Source organism: Diprion similis, chromosome 2 (genome assembly GCF_021155765.1).
Source record: "Diprion similis isolate iyDipSimi1 chromosome 2, iyDipSimi1.1, whole genome shotgun sequence".
NCBI lineage: Eukaryota > Metazoa > Arthropoda > Insecta > Hymenoptera > Diprionidae > Diprion > Diprion similis.
This window is the reverse complement of record NC_060106.1, coordinates 17,325,546-17,350,815: the sequence shown is the minus strand read 5'-3', so window position 1 is coordinate 17,350,815 and position 25,270 is coordinate 17,325,546. Positions and strand designations below refer to the sequence as shown.

At 39.0% G+C, this 25,270-nt stretch overlaps 1 protein-coding gene across 5 annotated transcripts in view; it reads right to left on the bottom strand.

Moving 5' to 3' along the window:
- LOC124411381 (dystroglycan 1-like) overlaps positions 1-25,270 on the bottom strand; it is an 86,342-nt gene that overhangs the window by 4,800 nt on the left and 56,272 nt on the right. For 2 of the 5 annotated variants that reach the window (XM_046890483.1, XM_046890476.1), the window contains 11 exons: positions 16,099-16,151; positions 5,246-5,621; positions 4,765-4,974; positions 4,359-4,385; positions 3,776-3,904; positions 3,558-3,683; positions 2,736-3,140; positions 2,330-2,506; positions 1,132-1,479; positions 433-833; positions 6-201 (listed from right to left, as the gene is read on the bottom strand). In XM_046890483.1, coding sequence (XP_046746439.1) covers positions 6-201; positions 433-833; positions 1,132-1,479; positions 2,330-2,506; positions 2,736-3,140; positions 3,558-3,683; positions 3,776-3,904; positions 4,359-4,385; positions 4,765-4,974; positions 5,246-5,569 — 2,343 coding nt within the window. In that variant the 5' untranslated portion in view covers positions 5,570-5,621; positions 16,099-16,151. The remainder of the gene's footprint in view (positions 1-5; positions 202-432; positions 834-1,131; positions 1,480-2,329; positions 2,507-2,735; positions 3,141-3,557; positions 3,684-3,775; positions 3,905-4,358; positions 4,386-4,764; positions 4,975-5,245; positions 5,622-16,098; positions 16,152-25,270) is intronic. The other 3 variants (XM_046890502.1, XM_046890496.1, XM_046890488.1) reach the window with 3 other exon arrangements.

The window sequence follows — 25,270 nt, the reverse complement described above, 5'->3', positions numbered from 1 at the left end:
CTTACCTTAAATTCCCAATCTACGTTGGTCGGAAAAGCACTTCGTTTATCAATTCTCAAAGAAATATTAAATTCGTGATTAACGGATCGACTTTGCGGATGCTGTTGGACATGAACATCTAGGGTTGCATTCGCTCTTAGTCCTTCATTATCTTCTGCCACAAGTTCATAATCCCACACCGAAATGACAGCTTCAAGTGGTCTGTTTGAACGAACAGATTTAATTAGAACAATAAAATTCATATATCTTTGAATCATAATAATGATAATTGCGCCAGTCTTTGACGAATTCTTATTACAAATATATCACATTTTAGTTTTTCGGCGACTGTCACAGAATCCCCAGTTTTTATGTTTGGTGAAAAAAAAATTCAGTTGCTTCGGCTTAATGATTTTAGTGAAGTGCTAAAAAAAAAACAAACAAAATGCTTACAATCCATAAACCTCCTGCGTCTTATTGTTGAATTGAAGCCAGTGATTGTTTTTGATTGGATTGTGTTGCTTGTATAAACTCAAGCGGAGCTTCCTAGCATTTCCTTCTTCCATATCGACAAAGGTCTCCTCAGGAATAACAAAGCTCAGAAGTTTCCCAGCTGTTACTTGTATCTTCTGCAATCGTCTGTCTTCTCTGGGCGGGAAATTGAGTGGTTCGGGATAAGTTGTATCCGTAATCTCTGGCGGCAATTGAGATGTAGTTTTCGGTTGTAAAGTCATCCACTGGGTAGTCGGTACATAGAGTGGAGTAACTGTTGTATTTGGTGCCACTGTCGTAGTTGTTGATAGAGGTGTCGGTGATTTCATTACTACCGTCGACTGATTGCGTGGTCCACTTATCTAAATGAAATTATACCATAGACGTGAGTTTAAATTGCCAACAATAAATACGCCGAAAATACCTGTTTGAAGACAAAGTAAATCATTAACTACCCACTGAGTGTCAATCATGAAAATATATATGATTATGAAAGATACAGGAATGAGAATGTGAAGATTAGGAGTCTTAGAAGAGTAGTAGATGTTTGTTTTTTTTTGATTGAAGAAATGAGATTCTTTCAGCTTCATCACTAAGCCTGTACAGATATATGGGTACGACTGAAACGACATTGAAAAGCGTTAAGCAAGTAAGCATTACCTCTTGCAGGATGGTTGTTTGATCATAGACCACCGTCGTCTCAGATACAGGTTTTATTGCTGGACCGCTAGTTGATATTACATTAGTTTCACTAGTTTGGAGAATGGTTGTTTTGGATGGGACTGTCGTAATTTCTGCAGGTACTGTAGGTACGGTTATTGATACTGTATCAATTTTTTCAACTTTCTCTTTCGGCACTTCCACCGTTTCTAATTTCGGAGACTCTGTTGGCAGTACTGCTGTAGTGGTAGTAGTTGTGGTTGTTGTCGTTGATGATGTTGGAATTACTGTTGTTGGTGCCTGAGTTGTTGTGGTCGATGACGAGATGGTTGTGGGAGGCACGGTTGTCTGTGAAATTGTTAGTAGTTTTGCGTTGTATGCCATGAAACATTTGTTAGTCAACATATAGTGAGGCAATGTTATGGAATAATGTAGGAGATTTCGATCGTGGTAAAGCTTGATTCCAACGTTCATACTGTCTCTTAACAATAAGTCACATGTAGTATTGAATCATTTCACAGAGTTGTTATGTTACAATTGTGACCATTAATGCTCTAAATCCTATTGTTTTTGTGATCTCCAAGTATTTGCATGCAGGCTCAACATCCAAATGATGTACAATGACTGGAAAATATCTAATCAAAGGTACGAGACTTTGTACATTTGGTGTCAAATATATGATGCTAATGTTTGGTTGTCAAATACTAAGATCGTCAAAGTTTGCCATCCCAATACAACAAAATTAATATAATGTTGCGATATGAAAAGTAGTGCAAGTTTGCTCATCTACATGGAAATCCCGTAGACACAGTATAAACTAATTGTTCTCAGAAATTAGACAGTTTGGAAGTGTTACCCAGTAATCTAAAGTTTATGAAACACCTTGGAAACTATTTGTGAATTCCGTTCAGAAGTCAATTATTATCAAAATAGCAAAAGACCAGAAAAATTAATTCATTTCGATTGCTTAATTGAGATTAACGGTATAAGAGAAGCTATCCACAAAAGATAACTGAGATATTAAATTTGAGCGATCAAACAGTGTTATATAAATCATTTTAAATTGCTGGGCAAGAACAACATGAAGCAATAGAATATATGATATACGCGTATGCCAATTTATAGAATTTATTGTGCAAGAGATTTTAAAGCCAATTAGATCAATCGAGTGAATTTTTTTGCGAGAAAAAAAACCTACCGGTGAAACTGTCAACACTGGTTTTGTGGTATTTGTTGGAGTGGATACTGGCAACATGCTGAGTACAGGTACTTGCAGAGGAGGTTCACGAGGAGTTTCACCAGCAGTTTCGGATGTAATGGCAGTTCTGCCCAAGATGCCCGGGAACAATTCTTCTGCATCGATTTCTTCTTCTAGCTATAATTCAAAAATAAATTTTCTAACGTAGAAAGAATACCTTATCCTCACTGGATCAGTTATTATGGTAGATATTAAATGACTATCACTTGGGGTAATATTTGCCTGTGTACAGAAAGTATTTTGTGAATGAACTGTTGAATTGTGTAGCTTACGAAGAAATATGGAAATAATTTCTGTCACAATATAAAATTTCCTTCATCAACTGGGAGAAAAAAAAACTACTTACTTTTGGCTCGTTAGATTTTTCTCCATGATGATGTCTGTGTGGCCGACCATATTCGTCGACAAGCATTTTGGATACAGCGATATTTGGCTGTTCTGTAATTGGTTCGTTGTCGTCACCATCTTCGTCGTCACCTTCGGCATCACCACCATCTATGGGATTGTTCTCATTGTCGATATCGTCCTCATCTTCGTAATCAGCATATTGATCATAATAATCGGCATCAGCGTCGTAATCCCCAGATCCTGTTTCCCTACGATTTCTCAACAAAGAACTGGAATCTGTTTTCACCCGCCAGAGTAAAACTGGTAGTTCCAAAACTTCGGCTAAAGTACCATCTTTAGCCTGCTCTCGCAGCTGATTTACCAAATCAGTCTGGTGGTGCCAAAGACGACCATCGCAGCCCACCTGTTCAGATATTGCAAATAATCATGATCAAAGTCTACTTACATATACATTATAAATCTGTAATCTAGTGCGCATTTTTTATTTATTTCTTTTTATTCCTTGAACTGGTTAAACTATAACGTACGAATAAAATTATTGAGCTTCCATTAGCTCCGTGTGAGTCTCTTGGATCGAACCTTGTTACTGATGATCAAGTCAAACTTAATGACACCGCTTTCACATTTTAATAGGATTTATATGTAGAGTTTTTGCGATGCTTTGAAAGGTGCTTGACAATACATATACATGCCGTTTTCTAAGACCGTGAGTTTCCACGGTTTTATATGACCGTTAATTAATTAAAGTTAATTGAAACAATAACCACGCGTAATGAAAATATATACCAATTTAGAAAATGAGAAATGCCTTTTCACATACCTGCCACTGGATAGCTGTAGAGTGCTTTTCTCGACGTCGTTTGACATTGCCAGGTCCCGATAAAATCACTGATGCATCGGGAGCTGAAGTTTCCTTGCTCACATAAGGGTGCATCGAAAAGGCACTCTAGAATAGTAATTAAAAATAGAGATTAGTAAATTTTATCAGTTTATAAAACTTTTGAAAATCAATAAGTCCATCTAGTAAAAATAAATTACCGTGTGTAAGCCCAAGAATCCAGCGAGATTTTCGATTGCATTTACTCTTGCTGCAGGTTTCAAGTTCTCGAACCTGGTGTCTAAAACGATTGTCAAAAGAGTCTGGTCCTCAGATTCGTCGCAGTGCGTCTGAAAATGAATTGAATCATTGTTTTTTGGAAAGCATATTTACGCGCACGAGGGACAATGTACTGATAGCGAGATTTATCATTACACTTAACGCATTCTCGGTTGTCATTAGTACTCAGAATATCTAAAACGCTACTCTCGCAATTACTCTGGTAACGCGTTATGTGTCTCAGAGAGTTTCAGGAGGGCAATATTAATCATGTTTATTGTTAGAAAATCATATACATGATGAGACAAATTAACAGTGTATGTGATACCAATTGGTATCAATAAGCAAGTGTCAAAGACCTAATTTATTTGCGAGATTTCAATCTGACTAGATACATAAATGCGTCTCCGACCACAAGTGAGCCAAGCTACAGTGAGATTTTTCAAATATTGCACACGTATTTAGACAACGAGTATCAAATTATTGTGAATTTTTTTTTGGTATTTCTTTTTTGTTTTAACTTACAACGCATTCTTCAGACTCCAAGTCCATCTTGGCAGCACAAAAGAAAATATGCTTCAATTACAAAAATATTTCGAAGATCACGACTGAGTTACTTCAATTTCAGAAACAGTGAAAAAACAAAAACCAGTTTTCAACTTCAAGCGAAGATTATATTATAACTTTGAGACTCTGACTGTTTGATATCCTTTACAACAAAGTGATGCGAATGATTTAATTTAATTTCTGCACGCAGAATTGTCCATGCAGTTTTCTTCTTAGATTTAGAAAACAAGTAAAAAGAAAAACATTTCGCACTTTTGAAAAAGCACACGCTTCTTTTCCGTTTCGTTCTTCTTCTTCTTCTTCTTCGTCTTCTTCAGACAGAATACAGTCAAGAACGGTCAGGGGGTCATCAAACTCGTCTTACCTTTCCATCTTTGTGCGTTATTTCGTGTTTCTTCTCAGGCACGACGTTTATGGAAAATACGTCTTTCGCGAAGTCGTCGTGCCTTCCAACGGCCTTGATCATCACGTTGTGGAGTCCCAGGTCCTTCCTCGAAGGGATGCCGACGAGTGTTGAAGCAGGTTCGTCCCAATCGAGCCAACGCGGTAAAGAATGCCCGTTTATACCCCGAGCCTGGCGAGAAATAATGAAAATTGTGATAACAGTAGCCGGATGCCTGCCTAATGATTAAATTCAACAGTCTACAGACAGGCTGAAGGCGCTCAAACGAAGAACAAGAAAAATAAATAAACAAATAACACAAAAACACCGAAATCAGTTTCAAAGAGAAATTTAAATTCAAGGAGTATTGGATTCCACCGATAGAGAGAGAGAGAGAGAGAGAGAGAGAGAGAGAGAGAGAGAGAGTAGCTGCTGCATGGAGCAGGTATTAAACCCTGTGTACCTCGAAGTGATCGACGCTGCCGCTGAAGGCTTGCTTAAGAATTCTCATCTTAAATACGTGACCCACGACGACGGACGTGTCAGGAATCCCCCATAGCCGTTCGACGTTGTGTTTCTTGCCATCCCTCGATCTGTCGCGTTTCCTTTCGTTATACTCCTGGTGTTCCTCGTTGCTGAATATCGAAGGACCGGAGGCTGAAGCGGAGGACTCGCCAACGTCGTCGAAGACGAGGTCATCTTCTTGCAGGGTCAGGGACAGGGCCAACGGAAAGACGAGGAGGAGGATGAGAAGGAGGGGGGAGAAAGTGAGGAGCAGAGGTTTCATTTTGGGGGTTCTTGATATCAAGTCCTTATCATATCATGCTGCAGCCAAGGATCTGTAACGAGAATTAAACAATCCTTCATAATTACGTGTGTAAAATATACAATCAGGTAAAATTAAGAGAGAAAAAAGGTCCGTCGTTTATATTCTACGGGACTTTAGTGACCCGGATTCATGCGGACGAAGGAGGCCAGGTTTATTCTGAAAATTATGCAAACTTTGCGCTTGCAAGCTCGTCGTGCTTCAACGAAGGAGGAGCTTAGGTATACTGAGCAGGTATAACGTAGATATAACAGCGAGTCAGGCGAAACCGAGGCTTTTAGCAAAATTAACCATTTACAAAACGAAGATCGTGGGAGGGAAGAAGATCTCGTGATTCTCCCGGTTAGTCGGTTAAGGTCTGTTCAAGGAAACAGTGGAAAGAAACACTTCGTTCGCGATTTCAGAGAACTTGATCGTGTGCTGCATTGCACGCTTCAAAACAAGATAGTTAATTACGATCAAGGAACTCCATTTTTTTTTATCGTAATTTTCTCGTATCAGAAATTGCAATTAAATTATTCACAGTTAATTGGTATGAAAAAAATTATTAGTGCTTTTGTCAAGAGTGTTAAAATAAAACGTTAAAAAAAAATCTGACCATTCGTAGGGGGAAAAAAAAAAAAAAAAAAAAAAAAATTCTTCAACCCAGAATATTTGTGGCGTGAGAAATAACTTGGATGCGTTTGATTTCTCTGAATTTCTTTTTTTTCATAAATCTTGTTTCATCATCATCGTCATCTTTTTTTTTTCACAACTTAAAGGACGGATCGGAATGTCCCGGGGACAAGGCTTAAGTCAAAGACGTTTTCAGTGGACAATGAACACACGTACACGTACAAACGTACGCGGTTCGGCTTTCGGACTGCAGGTAAGATAGTATACGGCCATATCCCTTGGGAGTAAACCTGGCGGAAGATTGTGGGCGCGTTCGGGATGCATGCATTATTCATTGCATACAGCAAGCGTGGAGAATTCTCCTCGCTAGGCGCAAAGGGACTTTACTGCAGCTAATGTTTCAGACTTAGCGGCGCGACGCGACGGGGCGACGGAATGCAAAACGAATTATAAGAAACAAACGCGGTATGTAAGTATTATCGTATGTACGAGGCGTATCGCGTCAATGACTATTGTCCAACAGGCGTAACAGGTATACACTACTTTACACTCGCATAACAAAACGCTGACTCGAGGAACGACGGGGTGATTAGAGTACCCACGTTGTTATCAACTGTCGCCAGTTATACATATAATACATTTTATACGTACCTACTTGAGGTAACAAGCTCGCTGTGTAACAGTGCGATTACATCGATATTTTTATGTGAGAAAAAAAAAAATATTATGTTTCACTCATTAGACGAAAGAGAGTGAAAGTAATTGGGGCAACCACATGTCAAAGTTTCGAATTCCTATAATATAATAATATTATAAGCGGGTTGTACCGTTTATCAACAAATATTTACACACCGATGATTGTTATTTGGAAAACAAGTGTCATTTCGGATACGAAAGAGTCTGTCACAGTTAGAATTAAGGTTATGCAGCAGTCCTACCTTTACCGATCGAGTAAACTCACACTTTTTCTCGCTATATTAAATAAACAAATGAACGGAAGGGTTTCAAATATCGACGGTGCATCAATCTTTCATAGCGGAATTCGGGAAAAAAACTTCGCGGTCTTTCAACGCGTGTTGCTGTTTCCACACTTTCTGCATTTCAGGAGGAAAAAATGATATAGTTGAGATACTTTCCGCAATTTATTCTGTATTATATATTACATATTGAAATAGCAACACTTGTCAAAAGACCACACATTATTTCATCGATTTTCAGGGTACGAGTAACTTTCTTGAGTTCCGTTACAGAAGGAGCGATGCATCGTTGGACTTGGAACCTTTTCTGCTCGTTTGTATATTTAACCCAGGAAGAGAAAGGGTGACTTTATTCGGTCGATAAGGGTAGGACTACTTCGTGACCTTATCGACGCAACGTTATGAATTTACGAAATTGAGGCTTGCAAGCTGAGCGTTCGAACACGCTCAAGGAACAGAATTCAAGCTTGTTTAAACCCTTAGAGTACCAAATTCTGAGGAATTTCGAAAAATCTTTTATTCTATAGAAAAGTGATCCAAAGTTCAGAGCATTGGACCAAACTAAATTCAAATGTTGGTAGGTCACCGACCTTGCGGCAAATGGCGTATGCCGGTCCTCTAAGGGTCAAGAAGCACCGAATTCCCAGCAACGCTTGAGTAGAAAATTCCGTCGAGGTATTTGCTGGAAACTCGTAACAGCACAAGTCGACGGACGCAGTGTAATTAACTCTGCATGACACTGCATTGCAACGTGTACGAGAGGGATTGGTTTCGGTGAAAATACCTCGACAACAAGCAGGTTTGCCGTTAGTGTTTATTACGAGTCAAGGTGTAAAGTCGGCTTCCGTAAGATTTGCCGTGCAATTGTAACCGCACACACGCACACGCGAGAACGCATGCACACATGCAGTTGGTAACAAGTTTTCCGTTAAAGCTAGAGACTTTGAGTCACCGGACGTGCTGCAGGACTGGAAACCATACCTACTTACACCATAACGCAATTATACACGAGGCAGAGGCCGGTTATAGACTTATAGCGATGGAACAGAAATACCCAAGTAGAAGTAAGTAAAGGAGCACTGCAGCTGCGCGACTTGCTCCCCGATGTTCTTATAACCCCTATTGACGCCAATAAACTCGGGTTTGCGTGCAACGCACTCCGTTAGGTCGCGACGTCGACGTCGACGAGCTCCTCCCATCCGAGTTCATCACTCTCGTCAATTCGCGTCCTTTACAGACGACAGTAAAGCCGATGTGTACTGTATTTAATGCGTAATAAGGGGCTCTGCTTCTTGGGTCTGGTTAGATAGTTCATCACTGTGCAATGTTTCGTTTTTTGTCTTTCCTGAGGGAAGGTCCAAGCGTCAGTTTTTGCCGGAGTAAAATTTTCTATGGCAAAAACTAACGATAAGAAGAGAGAGGGAGAAAGAGAGCAAAAACTAATAAACAAAAAGAGAGCCTAGATAATAATAATAATAATAATAATAAAAAAAAAAACAATAAAAAATAAACCACAAGAAAGTCTGGTGTTTCGATAATTACGGAAATAGCAACACGCGAGCGAGCCGCAGCAATCAGTGGAACGAGTTACGTTATTCGCATATGTGGGATTACGTATTTATTTACGCTTTGCGAATCAGTACGGTATAATATGTCTATACTTGGGTTAGATAAGCGTGCACATGTAGTAGTTCAGCGAGGGAATTCTAGTAGCGTGTGCCAATGAATGAATTGAAACCAACTGACTAGACGTAGGTATGTACATATCTATATACCTACAAGCGTAAAGCGGTCAGTCAACTTTTAGATTCGAGATTTCCATCGTCGCACTGCACACTACATTATATTCTCTACATTACGTACTGACATGAGAATTTTAGGTCACGCCGTTAATTGATTCTCACCTACATTCCAAGCATCCTTGAGACTTTGCTCTTCCATAATAATATTTTTCAGCAAGATTGTGTGTATTGCGTTAATGCGGCAGTTAACCAAGCTAATGAAAACCATAGACATTTTGCCAACTTGTAAATTCAATGTCTCTTCGAATTTATAAATAGGTACTCGTCATTAATTGACTTCGGGGTATAAAGAAGAGTTGTAAAACAAGCATCGTGAACTTTTGCTTGTTATCACAACGCTCAGAGATTTTTTTAAACATATTGTCACATATTATACTTTCAACATCATAAATCATCTATCTTGGCCTCCACTTGTCGCGTTGCGCTCGTAAAAATTTAGACACAAGTAGGTGCCTCGTCATTTTTTGGTTCACCAAAATGATGATGTTATACTATAAGCGTGTCTATCAAGCATCGTTATAATATGTACCTAAGGAGCAAAAAGTGTATATATGTATAACCCAGATCCATCGCTTCAATAAATATTAATCCACCACTTACAACAGTTCGTTTTTAATTTTTTTCCCTCTTTTTCTTTTACAACATAAACATGTATTCTCTCATAAAGTCCCCAAATTTGTTATTCGAGGTTTAATCGGTCGAGTAAGAAGACCTCTGCCGTACTAACGGCATTTTCATTATTCGCTTTTGAAGTTTTGATCACAGGTTCACATAGATTCAAGTCTAAACGAATATATTATTGTTTAAAATGGCCAAAGAAACATTCGCAGAAGCTTCAGCGAAATCTGCGTCACTCTCCAAGTGAGCCGCAATCTAATCGTATGTAAAACAGCGTATAGGAAATTAACGCGACCGCCATCTCCTCAGTGTAAACGTTTGTGGTTAATTATTTTCGGGGCAACGGCGACCAGAGATATGTGGCTTAAATGTCCGCCATTAAATGGCGTCAGTGGCTTTCGTTGAGAGCCCTGCCATAAAGTAGCGAAAGACGTGTCTAAAAACGCCATTGCAGCACATCATAGCCATGGCTTCTCAAAGACCGCGGTCACTCAACAAACACCGGTTTTTTCAATCAATTTTTGCCCTGCCTTTTTTTATTGTTTCTTTTTTTTTTTGCACTGCAAAGGAAGAAAGAGTGGGGGGGAAGGACTACGCCGCGTTTAAGTACATTATGTGACTTGCGTTACACGCATGAAGTTCACTTTTTAATCTTGTACCAATCTATCACCGCGTTAACAAATAAAGAAAATCCGATTACAATTTTAAATTTCGTTTTTATTCCGGTTTCAGAATGTTTCATACGCGATCCAACAAGTTAATTCTAATCAGCCAAGGTCACTTGTTGTGGCTATCTCGCGTGTAATCGACAGCGTGTTTTTTTCCACCTCGTAAAACTAATTATCTGTATATTCCGGTCCTGGAGTTTGATTAGAGAGAGTCAATCGACTTATCTAAAACTTGACAGATAGTTAGAATTCATGCCGCGGAGCTGCAGCCTGCCGTCAAATATCCGCACTCAGATGTTTGACCGAAAAAGTGATCGATTTACTCTTTTAAATAACGAAACATCAGTGTGAGAATCTAATGAAATCACATTGATGAAAATCACGGTCTGACGAGTGTAGGACTATATAATATACTTTCAGCATTGACTTGGCATGTGCCAGGCTTGCAACTATCAGCTCACACAACGTGAAAAAAAAAGGTTTCGAAGGTAGATAAGAGAAGTGATGAATAATTCTTGTTAGAGTTATTATAAGTCAACGCTTTCGCGTGAAAATGAAATTCTTATCAATTATATTTACGCTTAAACTGGTACCTAAATTAAATTTAAACCGCCAAATCATACCTGCGGTTATAAAGTGTTTGTTATACGATTAAAGTGAATCCCGCGTGATGACGATAATCGACGTCGGATTGAATTAGTAATTAGAGTACCGAATTAATTATCGGAATTCATTGCAGCATAGTTTATAATTAGCTACATCAGTTTGCGATTAAACGCATTCCGAGTGATCGTAGCGAAGATCAGCTGCCGTGATTGAGACACCGTCACGTTTTTGAATGGTGGCTGAGAGTTCTTCTTATAGAATTAACCATCGAGTCGGTGCTCGAAGCCAAGATCAGAAACGTGCGACGAAGAAACACGTCTTAGTCAGTAAGCAGACACCAAAAAACACGATCACAAGAGCTTGAAGTTGAAATTCTGATCGTGAAACTCGGCGGGATCATAAGGACATCATATAAGTTCATAAGTTATGAACGGCGGTGAAGCTGCACGTGGCTCGCCGTCTTCTCTCGTAACTGTGTCATTTATTTTCCCCGGTCTGCAGTTGAAGAGCTGCAAGCAGCAGCAGTTCGGTCTGACCCGGAACAAAGCTTCATTCATTACATTGAGTGAGATTGAGGGTCGGGGGGAGGAAACGGAAGAGAAGCGGTGGAAATATAAATGGAGAGGGATAGAGAGATGGAGAAAAATTTCTTTTAATCCACATTGGATTGTTTCACCGCAGTATCATTTCCACACACCTATACAGACCAGGCAGTTATCTATAATATTATAGTTATCTTTTAGCATGCGTGTCATTATCATCTCGTTACCACATGGATATATAAAATACGTACAGAGGTCGCCGAAGCGAAGATTGCCGATTTTATCGAACAATTATATAAGTCTCTCTCTCTATGAGAATTACTTCACCGAACGTAATCCATATTTTAATCCCCCGTGATATACGATAAAGTCAATATCTCGGTATAAATTTGTCGTAAAAAAATTTCTTGGATATTGACTTGGATAAGATTGATTTAAAGATGCACTGTATCAATGTAGCTCGATAATTTAGTCCGAATGTCAAATCACGTTAGATCTCATCGTCGGTTGATCTATGACGCACGATACTCGATTTGATTGGATTTAAAAGCGAAATCTCATCTTGGCGATATCAGCGTATTTAAGGGTACAGATTTTCTAAAGAGAAAAAACAAAAATAAAAAAAAATAAAAAAACAAGAAAAACGTAGAGAAAAATTAAAAACGATCGAAAAAATAGGAGTGAATACAACTTCATTTTTTCCTCATAAAACTTTCAATCCGGTTCATGATCGTAAATTATATTTGGACACCTATATACGTATACAATACCAATCGTAAACTTTACTACACGAGTACAATGCGCGTTCCTCCAGAGTTTCTGTAAACTTAAGTAGGTGGATATTCAGGCAGTAAGGTGACGCACACAACGTTATAAATGAATTGTTGCATATGTATGTGTACAATGTACGTATATATATATATATTATACGAGAGAGTTGAAATAGAATTTATGTAATTTCGTGCTATAAATTAGCAGCGAATTGAAAAGGATGCTCGTAAATCTAGGCGGTCAGTTTGACTCAAGCCATACACGTAACACGTTTCTGAACACGAATCTCCATACCGAGAGTTACGGGATAAGTTTTATGGGTTAGGAAAAAGACGTTGATCTCGCTCCCACGCTCTAACGTTTCAGAATAAAAACGTCTCATCGACGTGGAGTTTCTTAGCGTTGGATAGAAGTACAAAGGTGAGAAAAAAAAAAAAAAGAAAATTGTAAATGGTTCAGCCGAGGGATCAATATATATGTATAACAAATATATGTATATGTATAACTTATTGCCAGTGAAGTTTTTTAGATTTTCTTACAACTCGAAACAATATCGGCGAAATGATATTAATTTGAAAGTATAAAAGAATAAAAATCGTTAGAATTACCATTATTTTCTTTTCAGTATTTTATGCACTCTTAAAATTCTGTGCCAGTCCGTTACGACGTTGGTAAAAACGATCGTCAACGCGATTATACATATATTACACCTACCGTTCATTCGGAATTCAAATTCTTATTCCGTTTCTACCGCTCGTAAAACGTCGTCAGTATTATCAGCGTACTGCGTATCGCCGGTTGTTACTTACCGGAATATAAATCAGTTCACTGTCCGATATTATAATCGATTTACCTCGTTCGAGGTTTGTCAATTTTTATTGTCCCTGTACTGAGCCAGCAATATTCGATGCACGTATAGTAAGACGACACAACGTCGATTATGCGCGTGATATAAAACGTTAATAAAGCGGTAATTAACTTACGCCTTTATATTAGGCGGGGCGCAAAAAGTGTTACATAGATAATAATTATATCAGTATGCGCGCATAGAATATTTTCAAATACGATGTCAGACAAGGAATAGCCTGAAAGTGAATTGAAAGGTGATGAAATAAATAAGACTAAATAAGACTTTCTTCATGTTATATATCTACTTGGCGCACGACCCAACCAAGTCCCTTTATCCAATATTTAAAAGAGGCCTCCTTCTCTCAGCTGGCTTGAATACGATAGTTCCCCCAGTATATATGTATAGTATATAATGAATATATACACACACACACACACACGCGTTACTCGGTTATCTTTTTTACCCTATCGAGTTTTGGACGTCTTGATGCGTCAGGGATGGGTACCGTAGACGAAAAACAAACTCCAAATCCTTTACAAGGACATCGTTAAACTTTCCTCCGCACTACCTATAGCCCACCCCTATAACCCAGGATAATACAACAGGTCTTTGAAAACGGATATTAGATGTATATATATACACAGAAAAATTCTCACACTCTCAGCGTGTGTTTATTTCTAATTTTCGTCCCACGCATCGTTTGAAAGATTGACTGAATGACTGAGTGAGTGACTGAGTGACTGAGTGACTGACTTACTGACTTATCGTCCTGAGTGTCTGTCGAAAGGACTGTTTATTTTTTCATTCGTATAGGTATTATTTCCCTCCCACGTAACTTATCGATCACCTAGCTTCTTCCACATGTATCGCATGTACATAATATACCAACAGACCGACGACGATTCGAATATACATATACAAAATTTTCGTCAGATCGTTATACCGAGGATTAGCTTTTCGGTATGACTGTGCAAACGGAGCGCGTTTTCCTGAAAGCACGATGAGGGAAGGAAACAAATAGCTAGTAGCCACTTTAATATATGCCCCTTGCATAACTTTAATATTGACGAATGGCGTTTCAACGTTTAGGGTTAATAAAAGAGGCAACTGCAGAGAATAGAGAAGAAAAAAAGAGAAAAACGTGCTTTGCGGAAGTTTTCGAGAAGATAAATTACACCGCCATATTATTTTTATAATATACTAAAGGTACTCATGCTACCAGAGAAATTCACATAATTTCCACTTTTGGTACACCACAATATCTACATGCAATTAAACTGCTGAAACTTTTTATACTCGCGGGCTGCTTCCGAGAGGTTTTTATGTCTGTGTAACTAACGCAACAGAAAAGAGGTCAAATTTTTTTGCTCTCCATTCCGCAAATTAAAACCAAATGTCGTTGAGGAAAGATTATGTGTACGAAGAATCGCAAAGGAATTGCAAAAAAAAAAAAAAAAAAAAATAATATAATATAAATATAAATGTGTAAAATTTGCAAAGCCGGCCACCCTGTATACACATAATATGTGTACATACATACATAGGTAGACACATAAAAGAAGACGAAGAAGAAAACAAAGCGGGCGAATCTGATCTCACGCAGTGACAAAAATGACGTCACTGGGGCCAGCGGCAAAGATCTCTCTTTACATACTACACGGTGTTATATATGTATACGAAGAAGGTACACGTATACTGCAATATGCCTGTGTAGGCACGTGTGTGTATGTGTTTATAAATGCAGATTGTATATGGCGGATAGTGACGCATCCACATCCCATCCACGTGAAAGGAAACATTTTCAGGCTATTCTAAGGATCGCCAAGGCACGAAATCTCCGCGTGCGTCTGCAGCCACGGGGCCACCATAGAATAAATAATCGGGTGAGCATACGTATGGTGAACACGTATGCCGCTCGCTCGGTTATGTATAACAAGTTAGACACGAGAGATCATGTGTCACCCACACAGTGGATTGACGAGCCAAAAGTGCGAGATAAATTAGCATCTTTATTTACGCAAATAATGCTATATATACACTGTACAAGCGTACGGCAAGAATTCAAAGTTTTTTTTTTTTTTTACAGCATATTTTTTATTTTTATTTTTATTTCATTTTATTTTTTTTAACTTGCAATTCAAATATCTTCGAATAGGTTAATTACTACATTAATTAACGAGAGAACCCAAGACTGTAGTCCTTTCCCTTTCATCTTTCTCAATTACCTACAGCCTATACGTAATTTCATTGCTGTTCATGGTGGAGAAATAAAAATAAAAAAAAGGGAAGTTATAAGAAGGGGAAAAAATTAGTTACTTTTTTCTCTCGTAGGTACCTACTATATACAGTATATTTACTCGTATAATAATACAACCTTAGGGCCAAGAGGGAGAAAAATCCTGCAGACGATATTACGCTTCGGACTTTTACATTTTTCAAACGTTTGTTCTACCGGTAAAGAAGCGAGCTAGCGAGCCAGGGCTCTCCAATATTAATCGTAACTGTTTCGACGCAGTTGGAGGGGTAAAAAAATGTTTAATTACGTACGTATAATCTGGCAAGTTTGCGGCAGCTCTAAAGAATGAAAAAAAAGCCACAAAAGTTCGTTTTAATTTTAACTCTGATATGGTTTATTACAAGGCGAATCGCAAGCAGCTTTCACGGTCTTTATACCTGCTCAGGTTCAGTCAAGTCTCGTTTCGCGATATGAGCGTGACTAAATGTCAACGCATGCAGACTTGGACGATCTATTCCCAGGATTCTTCAGACTTCCGGTGTAAGAAATCCATGCGGGCCATATATATAGAGGTATATATACATACCTCATGTATATATATATATACATGACTAGCAGACGAGGCACAGTTACAAGGATGATAAACGGAAGCCGAGTCACTGTATCCAGTGATCCAGAGACCAGTTGTGGTTAATTTTGACGGATGAAAATTTTCCCCACGTTGTGCAAATTAATAATAATTAATTTATAGAGTGTATTTTAATGAGATCAGAATAATCATGGATTATGAAATTGCGAAACTCACCGTTACTGGTACAGCATCCTCAATCACAAAGTTACTGCAAAAGTGAATGATATCTGCAAAAAGAAAAAAAATAAATAAGATTATAAATTTTGTGACACATGCGTTTGGCGAAATAATGTCGTCAATATACCCTAAATAAGGGACAGCCTAATGTATATGCATAGGATAAATAAAAAAAATTTGAGATTAATAATAAAAAAAAAAAAAAAAAAAAAAAAAAAAACCACGCTGTGTACATAATTAAAGAGGGGTGCAGAGTTCGATAAATTCCACTAGTCTAGTTTCTCGATTGATTCGCGATTTAATTAATCCGGCGCCGAGAGTGTATCGGGAGAAAAATAATGTAGCCACCCACAGACATATGCTGCACACCGATTACTGTTATTAGGTCGATTTCGCGTAGCGATTTCACGGTATGATAGGTAATACAGGAATCGCGTGTCGATTCTAAAAAGCCGAAATTCTAGATTGTGCCAGTCTACCGTGCGTGCGATATAAGTCTGCAGGATACATTCTCGTCTTTACCTTATTGTATTATTGTTCGACCGCACGCAGACGCCTTGAAAAACTATTAGTTTAACTATAAATACAGCTGGCTAATGCATGGAGTTAGAACGGTTAGAAACACACGCTTTTCGCTCTGCCTAATTTTGTACACCTCGATACACGACTCGTCGTTCTTACTTTACTTGCGCAGACACACCATCTTGAATTTTATGTCGGTTTTGCTTGGATTTCAAAGTCTGAATATGGATATAACGTATTAGCAGAAACAATCTTCTCACCCAACAAGTTGTGGTTTTTTTTTTTGATTCGGTAAAAACAAATCAAGCACAATAATCTTTGCTGTGGTATATAAAAGACGCTGAATTATTGTGTTGATACGTTTTAAAAATTTTTATGCAGTTAAAGTTCGAGGCGTTCGTGTAACGATGCACTTTTAGAGAAAATCGTCATTTTGTCACTTTTGGGATATACATAAGACCGAAATAATTGATTAGTGATCCGTATTAAAACAAAATATATGTTATGCACATTCTGTGAATAATATTTCGATTAAAAATATTTTCTACGTCTATTTTTGGAAATAATTTATCTTTATTTAATATATTAAAATGTGAGAAATTGTTGGGTGATAGAATTTTATTATCATTATTTTCGGAATCAGCACACCAAATAACACACGAGTTAACTAAAATTATTAAAAAAGTTTTTTCATCGTTGGCCTGTATTATTACCACCTGAAGGTAATAACAAAAAAATCTAACATCATCGAAAGAAAAAGTTATTGGGTAGAGAAGAGACACTTCTGCAAGGTACGATATAGATACCAGTAATTTGTCAGAGTCTTCGCAGATCGGGACCGATCAAATCCGAGGATAAGAAGAAAATAAGAAAGAAATGAAAAAAAAAAAAAAAGAAAGAAAAAGAAATTTTACGGGCTAAACATTGTGACAATCTCTACGGCCACGCGGGTCTTTCTATACATACATACATACATACATACATACATATATACATATACACCTACGCTCAATCCCGTCAGTGTGAAAAATGATGAAGGAGGGATACCAGAATCTACGAGGATTTCGTCGCCGTTTATATTCGGCCGCGACCTTTTTCCTCTCGTTACAAGAAGGTAGTAGTAGGTGGTAAGAATAGGTTATACACACACTTGACTCGAGGCTCGAGATATGATAGTTACTATAGATGGAAAAGGGGCGCAAGCCTGAAACGCATTGTTATATAGCTTTGCTCGAATAAGGAGTCGATGGGAAAAGCCGGCTGTGAGGGAAGAAAGTCTCAGGGTATTTCAGCCCCAGCAGGCAGGCAGCCAGTCTTTTATCCTCGAGTTGTCACAGTTGGTTGCGGGGGCCCCCGGAGTGGGGGGGGGGATATTGACAGGCTACGCACTGCCCTGGCTGTTTGCCTTCCTGCCGACCTTACAGAAGCCGGTCTTACTAGCCAAGGCTGCGGGCCAGCCTTCGGTACAAAACGTGGAATAAAAGTGCCGGTTCTCGTTATGAGAACACGCGCGGGGCTGTCGCTTGTGCGCCCTCACAACGATGCGCAGGACTGATGCGCGCGCGTCAACTTCTGCTATTAGTCGGATATTTCTAAAGTCAGTATTTTAGCCGGGATTTTGTTTGTCAGGGATTTTTTGGGGTGGCTGATCACGAATCTCAAGTCGGATTTTGATGATTTTGAAATCCAAGATGGCGTATGTTAAATCGAGAAAAACTATCAAAATTCTATCAAGATTCTGATCAAAATTTGTTACTCGGGGGTTTTCGGGGTTCTACGAAGTAACAAAGATCATTTCAAGTTGTAAATAAACTGCGATAAGGCTAAGATATGACAATTTTTGAACATCTCACTGTGACCGAAAAGGTTAAACCTCAGTCTCGCCGGTAAGAACGATGCGTGTTTATTTTACCAGTTTTTTGCTTTTTTTTTCACTCTACAAGTTTCTCCGCGGAGTTGCAGCGGCGTTCGATGCACCGTTTCTTTATCCTTTTTTATCCCGGTTTTTGCTGTTCGCTTTTTTCTTTTTACACAAGCCCTGGAAGGTTTGTGGGTCGAAGCTTTCGTTGATGCAAGGAACGGGAGAATCCGAGGCCCTACCTCAGCTGGCGTAATGCTCGAACACTAAAATACCCTTTGGACTCATTACAGTTTTGTACACGGTTAGCAGACCTCGAGGTTTCTGTGGTTTGTGCAACGCATTGAGTGCACCAAAAATACACTTCGTTATTTTCACACCTAGTTAATTGACTTTCAGCGTCACCCGTTGCACCCCCATTATATTAACCAACATATCGTCTCGTTTCATTCGCCGTGATTTTTTCGACAAGATTCGGAAGACAAGATGAAAAAAAATTGGACAACGATCTTATAATTTCATTTAAATTTATCTCGCAAAGTGGGCGGTCTGGTTTTTGAGGTAATAAAATAATGAAGATAACTTCAATTCCCGTCAAGGGAGCATCGATATTTTCCAATTTCTTAGTGACTATTAAAACACGTTATATGTACAGTGGGTTTAAGTGGAACAAAAAAGAAAAAAAAAAAAAAAAACAATCAAGTAAATTCAACTTATTTAAGTAGCGAGCATAAGAGTTATAAAAATATTTTGTGTTCAAGTCGAAGATGCCGTGTGCTTATATAATCTTGAGAGAACCCTATACATAGAACCTCTTATTAACTAATTAGGTCGGCGTGTGGAACAATCTAGTCTTGGAGATAAATCGGTCAACTTTTAATCACTGTAACCAGAAACGAACCGACGAGTCGCCGTTATAACGCGAGTAGACGAATAAGGAGCGGAGTGAAGTTTGACACGAATTCTTCTCACTGGAAGTAAGTGATACCGTGAAGGATGAAAAAAAAAAATTAAGTGGTAGAAAAAATGGATAAATGAAAAGAAAAAAGAAAAAATGATAATCCACGATGCGCGGTAGGTGAACGAGACGAGCATCACGGAGGCGTTAAACGTCAAACCAACCAATTAGCCGAAAGTTTAATCAACCGAACCGTGAGATGAACGCAGCCAGACGACGAGCAGCCCTTCTACAACGCCTACGCCAGACACGAGCACCTCCGATAAAACGATAGATTAGCTAATCCCAGACTCTGTTGATCTTGCCCTCAGCTCGAACCTCCTCGAGGTCGATGACCCGTCATTCCCGCACCTCCGTAGAGCCGCGTCGAGCTTCGACTTATCACTTTTGTCAGATGATTCGGTGAAGTATATTCACGACGTCGTGTGAGTAGCATGAACATGAAGTGTTCATGTACGCGTGAAATTCGGTCAAGTCCAAAGAAACTCCGTTGATTCGCGAGGCGTCATGTGACTGGAAGAAGAGATGTTTGGACCTCTGATGTTTTCTTTCCGGAAAAATCCATGCCTACCTTTTTCCAATTCGTCAAGTTCCTGTAATACAATTTGGTGCAGAGTAACTCGGAGTTTTCCGCGTGAGAAAATTCATTGTCACAACAACAACCGTCGACCAACTAACAACGAAGAGGAGGAGAAGAAAAGGTCGTTAAGAAACGACACAACCGCATGCACCAAACTCTCGTTTTTTTGCTTCGGCAAGAAGACGAACTGAATTAACGTCTGGATTTCCAAGAGCTGTGTACGATGCACAAAGAGTGATAGAGAGTGACTAATTGTAAGTATAACGTACTAATTAGGGGCGTTGAATTTATCGGAGGGAACATTAACCGCGATGATTTTCGCACTTCTCCTTGTTCGTCGTCTTCGTCTTTTTGTCTCGCTTATTTTCCTTCCTCCTATATCACGTCAAGTCTCAGCTCATCGACAAGTAGATACGCGGGTGTCTGGTTCCGATCCTCGTGTCGAAGAAACGCGATACTGCATAGCATTCGTAATTCGAATTCCCCATCTTACACCAAGTTATCGATTATAACGCGTCGAAGGCGAGAAGGCCAAAGAGCCCAGGTTATTCCTCCACCTCCATTTCACACCGTCGCTCGTCTTCTTCGTCGACCAAAATCTTCGTCCCGACCTTTATCGCCCACGCTTGCCCGTTCCTGCCTATACAAGTAAGCTCAACCATCTCGAGCTCTTCACTTCCTGTTTGTTTAAACACCTCGGTAAATACCTGCGCATTCACGATTGCACTTGGACCACTCAGTATCCGGAACACTTTGTTCTCAAGGCTTTGCTCCTGGCGCTTCAGGAACGATTTTATTCCAACTCTTAACCGATTGACGAGCTTCGCAAGTTGTGCTTACTTTTGTTAAACATACACATTGTTAGTTATATTACAGGTTCGAGTGTCGATGGGTGCGGTTATTGGTCGATCCAATGGTTGGTCTTCAAGTTCCTCGTACCCTGATAGTGGTTCTTATTGTTCTATCGGCATCAGGCGTCGCGCGGGTTTTCTGAATGGTTCTATTGTGCGAGTCGATGACCTGCTTGTGTATACAACCGCAGTCTACACACGTATCTCATCCATTTATGGGAGAACCTTGGCCACAGTAGGCATTACATACTTGCCAACTTGTTTTCCCGTCTTCTGTTGCTGCGCTGGGACTGACTGCAGTAACATGCAGTTCAATGCAGTTTCACGTAGCTGCCTGAGAACGCGATCAGCATTAAAAAACTAGAATTCCGAATAAAAAATTTTCATCCACGTTTCCTTCGCCGTTTCATCGTTTCCGAATTATTGAAATCTAGGTCCTTTTTAGAGTAGAAACATTAGGTAAGTATAACGAAGTTTCCTTATGCGATGCGCACATCGTCTTTAGAAGGCAACGTCTCTTCGCCCCTGACACTTTTCCATTAGCTTCACCATTATGAATTCACGAGGGAGGATCTCTCCGGGACGCGATATGAATTTATGCGAAAACATAATATACATATATATGTAGTTAAAAAAAAAAAAAAAAAAAAAAAAAAGGAATAAGAATAGATATGAGAAAAGTTGCAGGAGACGGGCGGTTATAAGCGGTCATAAGCTTTACGGCTTGAACCTTGGCCTGGTGCATTTCTACCGAGTCCTGCTGCACAAAGGACGAAGGAAGCATCGTTCGACGATGGTTGAAATACACCGGTGGGATATTTTTATGTTTCCAGTATTCCAAATTTAAATACACGAGACACCTATATAATGTCAAGATTTGGTCAAACAACTTTATGAACAATGTCATAAGAATTGATTTCTGGTAATTCATCGGAAGAAATTAAGATAATCGTAGAGAGAGAGAGAGAATTCTGCACGATGAACCGTACAGTGTAATCAGAGTAACTTTGACGGGTAGTTGAAGGGTCTATCTAATCGTTGCATCAGCTGAAAGAAAGTAAATTTAAGCTAAAAATTTTGACTACGATTCTATCGTAAGTACCTACGTAGTCAAACTATGGCCGATGTGATCTTGCAGTAGGTACACGGACAGCAAGAGGGTATCGAAACCTTGAATCGCGAGTATAAAGTGCCACGAAAACGTCTAATGGAGCATGGAGAATGCCGAGTTTACGAGTCCACCTTTGCACAGGTAGGGTGTATTAAACCCATAACAACACAGACGGAGGCCAAGAGATTCGAGATAAAGACACGGGGCACGATAAAGCAATTAGCGTAATTACCGTTGGGGGTTATTAATGGCCAATTGAACGAGAATCGTCGCATGGAGAGCGCCTTGCGTGTCTCACTCACTCAAGATGCGTGTAATCTAAATTCGATGCGTGTATGTATGTATATGCATACCTGTAAGGCATGGCTTCTATATACATGTATACCTAAACGTGCGAAACGAATCGCGTTTTGCAACGTCGAGGAAATCGAAAGCGAGAAAACAAGACGATATCGTGTGATCTGAATTTAAAGGGTTTTCTGTTTGCCAAAGTTGATCTGTTGATAGTCACATTCCAAATCGATTATCGCCTGATTTCAACTCTCACGATATCGAGCGCTCTTGTTCCGAAAGAGAATAAATACAAAGAATGGAAATTTAGATTTGGCATTTTTCCTTCTTCATATTTCCTCTCCTCAAACGATTGAAATCATACCACAGTAAAGTATTTCTCTCTCTCTCTCTCTTATTACCTATATATTATCTACATGAATTGTAGATCCATGTTCCAAAAAGGAGTAAAACATAAAAATTTCTCAATTTTCATGCTGACCTCTGCCTTGCTAGTCCAGAAGTTTCACTTATTCAAAAATACCATAACATCAATCTGTATCTCCCCCTACATTTCATAGAGTCCACGATACACCGACACCGGTTTCCTCGAAGTGATCAATACCACCGAACCCCATGGATACCGAGGAGCCCCCTGGATATCGTGTTACCTGGGTAGAAAGACCCGAGCCAGAAGGTGGGGGTAAGGTGGGGGCCGAAAAGATTGATGAAATGAAGAGATTTTCGTGAGAAGGTGTTGGGCGAGGAACGGGGGTGGGGGGTGGGGGGGGGGGATAAACTCTCTTTCCTCTCTTTCTTTCATCGTTTCGTACCTTGGAGAGTGAAGAAACGATGCACTTTTCGAATGCACAAGGATGGCAGCAGTCTTAAAGACACTCGGGATGCGCGTGTGCAACGCAGACACGTCATTCGTTAAACGAATGCGAAGATTAAAACGCATATAATTCATCGTCGCGGTTCAATTTGACATAACGAAGCAGCGTAAGATACAAAAATAGCGACATTACTCACCTTTCATTTAAGGCACACATATTAGCTGCTGCTACACTATCGTATGTGCATGCAACGAATGTATATGAAGCTGCGATGTTTATGCGTGTGTGTGTATAGAATTTCTTTATCACCGTCGCTTATTATCTCCTCTTCTTCTCTTATATATATATGCACTTGATTGTCAAGCCGTGCACAGACAGAGCTATAAGTCGGATATTATCTTATCGAAAAGAAAAAGAAGCGTAAAAAGAGAAGTCGTAATTCAAATGACCGCAAGAACGCTGTTTAACCCGGTAAAGAAAAACCTGTACGCCAACCAATGACGACCATCTCCTTTCTTATCAAACTCTTTTGTGTACATACGTAGAGAAATATATATAAGTTTCCGTCGTCGAATCGCCCGAGTGGTAGGCGGTGAACGAAAGAGAAAGAGAAAGCAACGAATAAATTACGGTAAAAAAATGAAATGCAAACGAGTATATTGTTTTTTTTTTTTTTTTTTTTTTTTTTTTTTTGACAACAATCGTGAAAGTAACACCTGAATTGTAGTGTTTTTTAGTAAAAATAAAAAAGAAACAAAAACAAAAATGAATATTTCAACAATTGACATAATGACGTAATAAAAAAAGAAGTAATTGATTCTAGAATTCGTTGTTCATACTTTTTTTTTTTTCATGCTTGTTACATAATGTACATATCAAACCGATTAATTGAAATACAATTTAAAACGAAGCTCTATGATAAATTCAAATTAAAATCTTATCTCACAAAGCTTCTTTGACACGAATCTCTGTTCTATCTTTACCTCTCTACCTTTTATATTATCTATTATTTCCACACATCCCGAATGAACACAACGCAATATATACTTATACGTAACACATCGCGGGCGTGTACGGTTACTGCCACTCCCAAATTTTCACCCAATCAAACAGGCATAGTTTTTCAACGCGTGTAAAATATTCTTCGACAAAACAAGGGAAAGATCTTCGTTATTTGAATTTCAATCTCTATACATCGTACAGAGAGCCGGATATCAAGGATGTTAGGTATAGCCTATAGATATACCACGTCGCGAAGCAGAGCGCGTTGGGAATAATCGTAGATCCGGTTGACAAGAGCCCGGTGAACTCCCCGAAGTCGATTTAAATATATTCAAATTGACCAGCGAGTGTGTGTATGTGTGTCACATAAAAAGTATTAGGAACACAAAAACAGAGACACCCACACGTATACACTTCAATGTAGACTATGTACAATACATAGACGTATAAGCTATGGGACGGGGTGAGGTCCCCGGATTTACATTGTACGATATAGGGCGAGGGAAATTGAATTTTTTAATACCAAATTTGACATTCGCTCTTCCTTGGCAGCACGCGCAGCACATACCTTATGTGAAGAATGGTTAAAAACTATATCGTAGCTACATATATATATATATATATATATTATATACACACATGCACACGATTAGCCATTAATCGAGCGGCGCCAGCTGTAACGGATTGCGAAATCTAACCCACTCATTCGGTTTATGGTTTCAATTTAGTTTCGCGTTTTTTTGTCATTCGCTGATATTATTATTATTATTATTATTATTACTATACGTATCACTTTCCGAAGGTGTCACGTATGCCTATGAAAATATATATATATATATATATATATATATAATGTAGGTGTTCATCGTTTTTTCAGATAAATTCGTTATCGCATCTCACCGGAGCCTAGTATAGGTATAGGTACCAACCAAAAACCGGGAATCCCTTATATAAAAGAAAAATAAGTATAGGCGTAGGCGTAGGCGTAGGTGTAATAAAAAAAACTTTTACAAGGGCGAGGAATTTTAGAAGGGATTAAGAGGGCACCGGAGAAGAATAACGCGTAACCGAAAATAGCAGCCAGCTCCGTAAATTTTTTCAACCACATTCCATGTTTTAACAATATTTTTTAACAAGTTTACAAGTTTCGACGGATCCTTATTTCTTTTACAGCGCTTTAT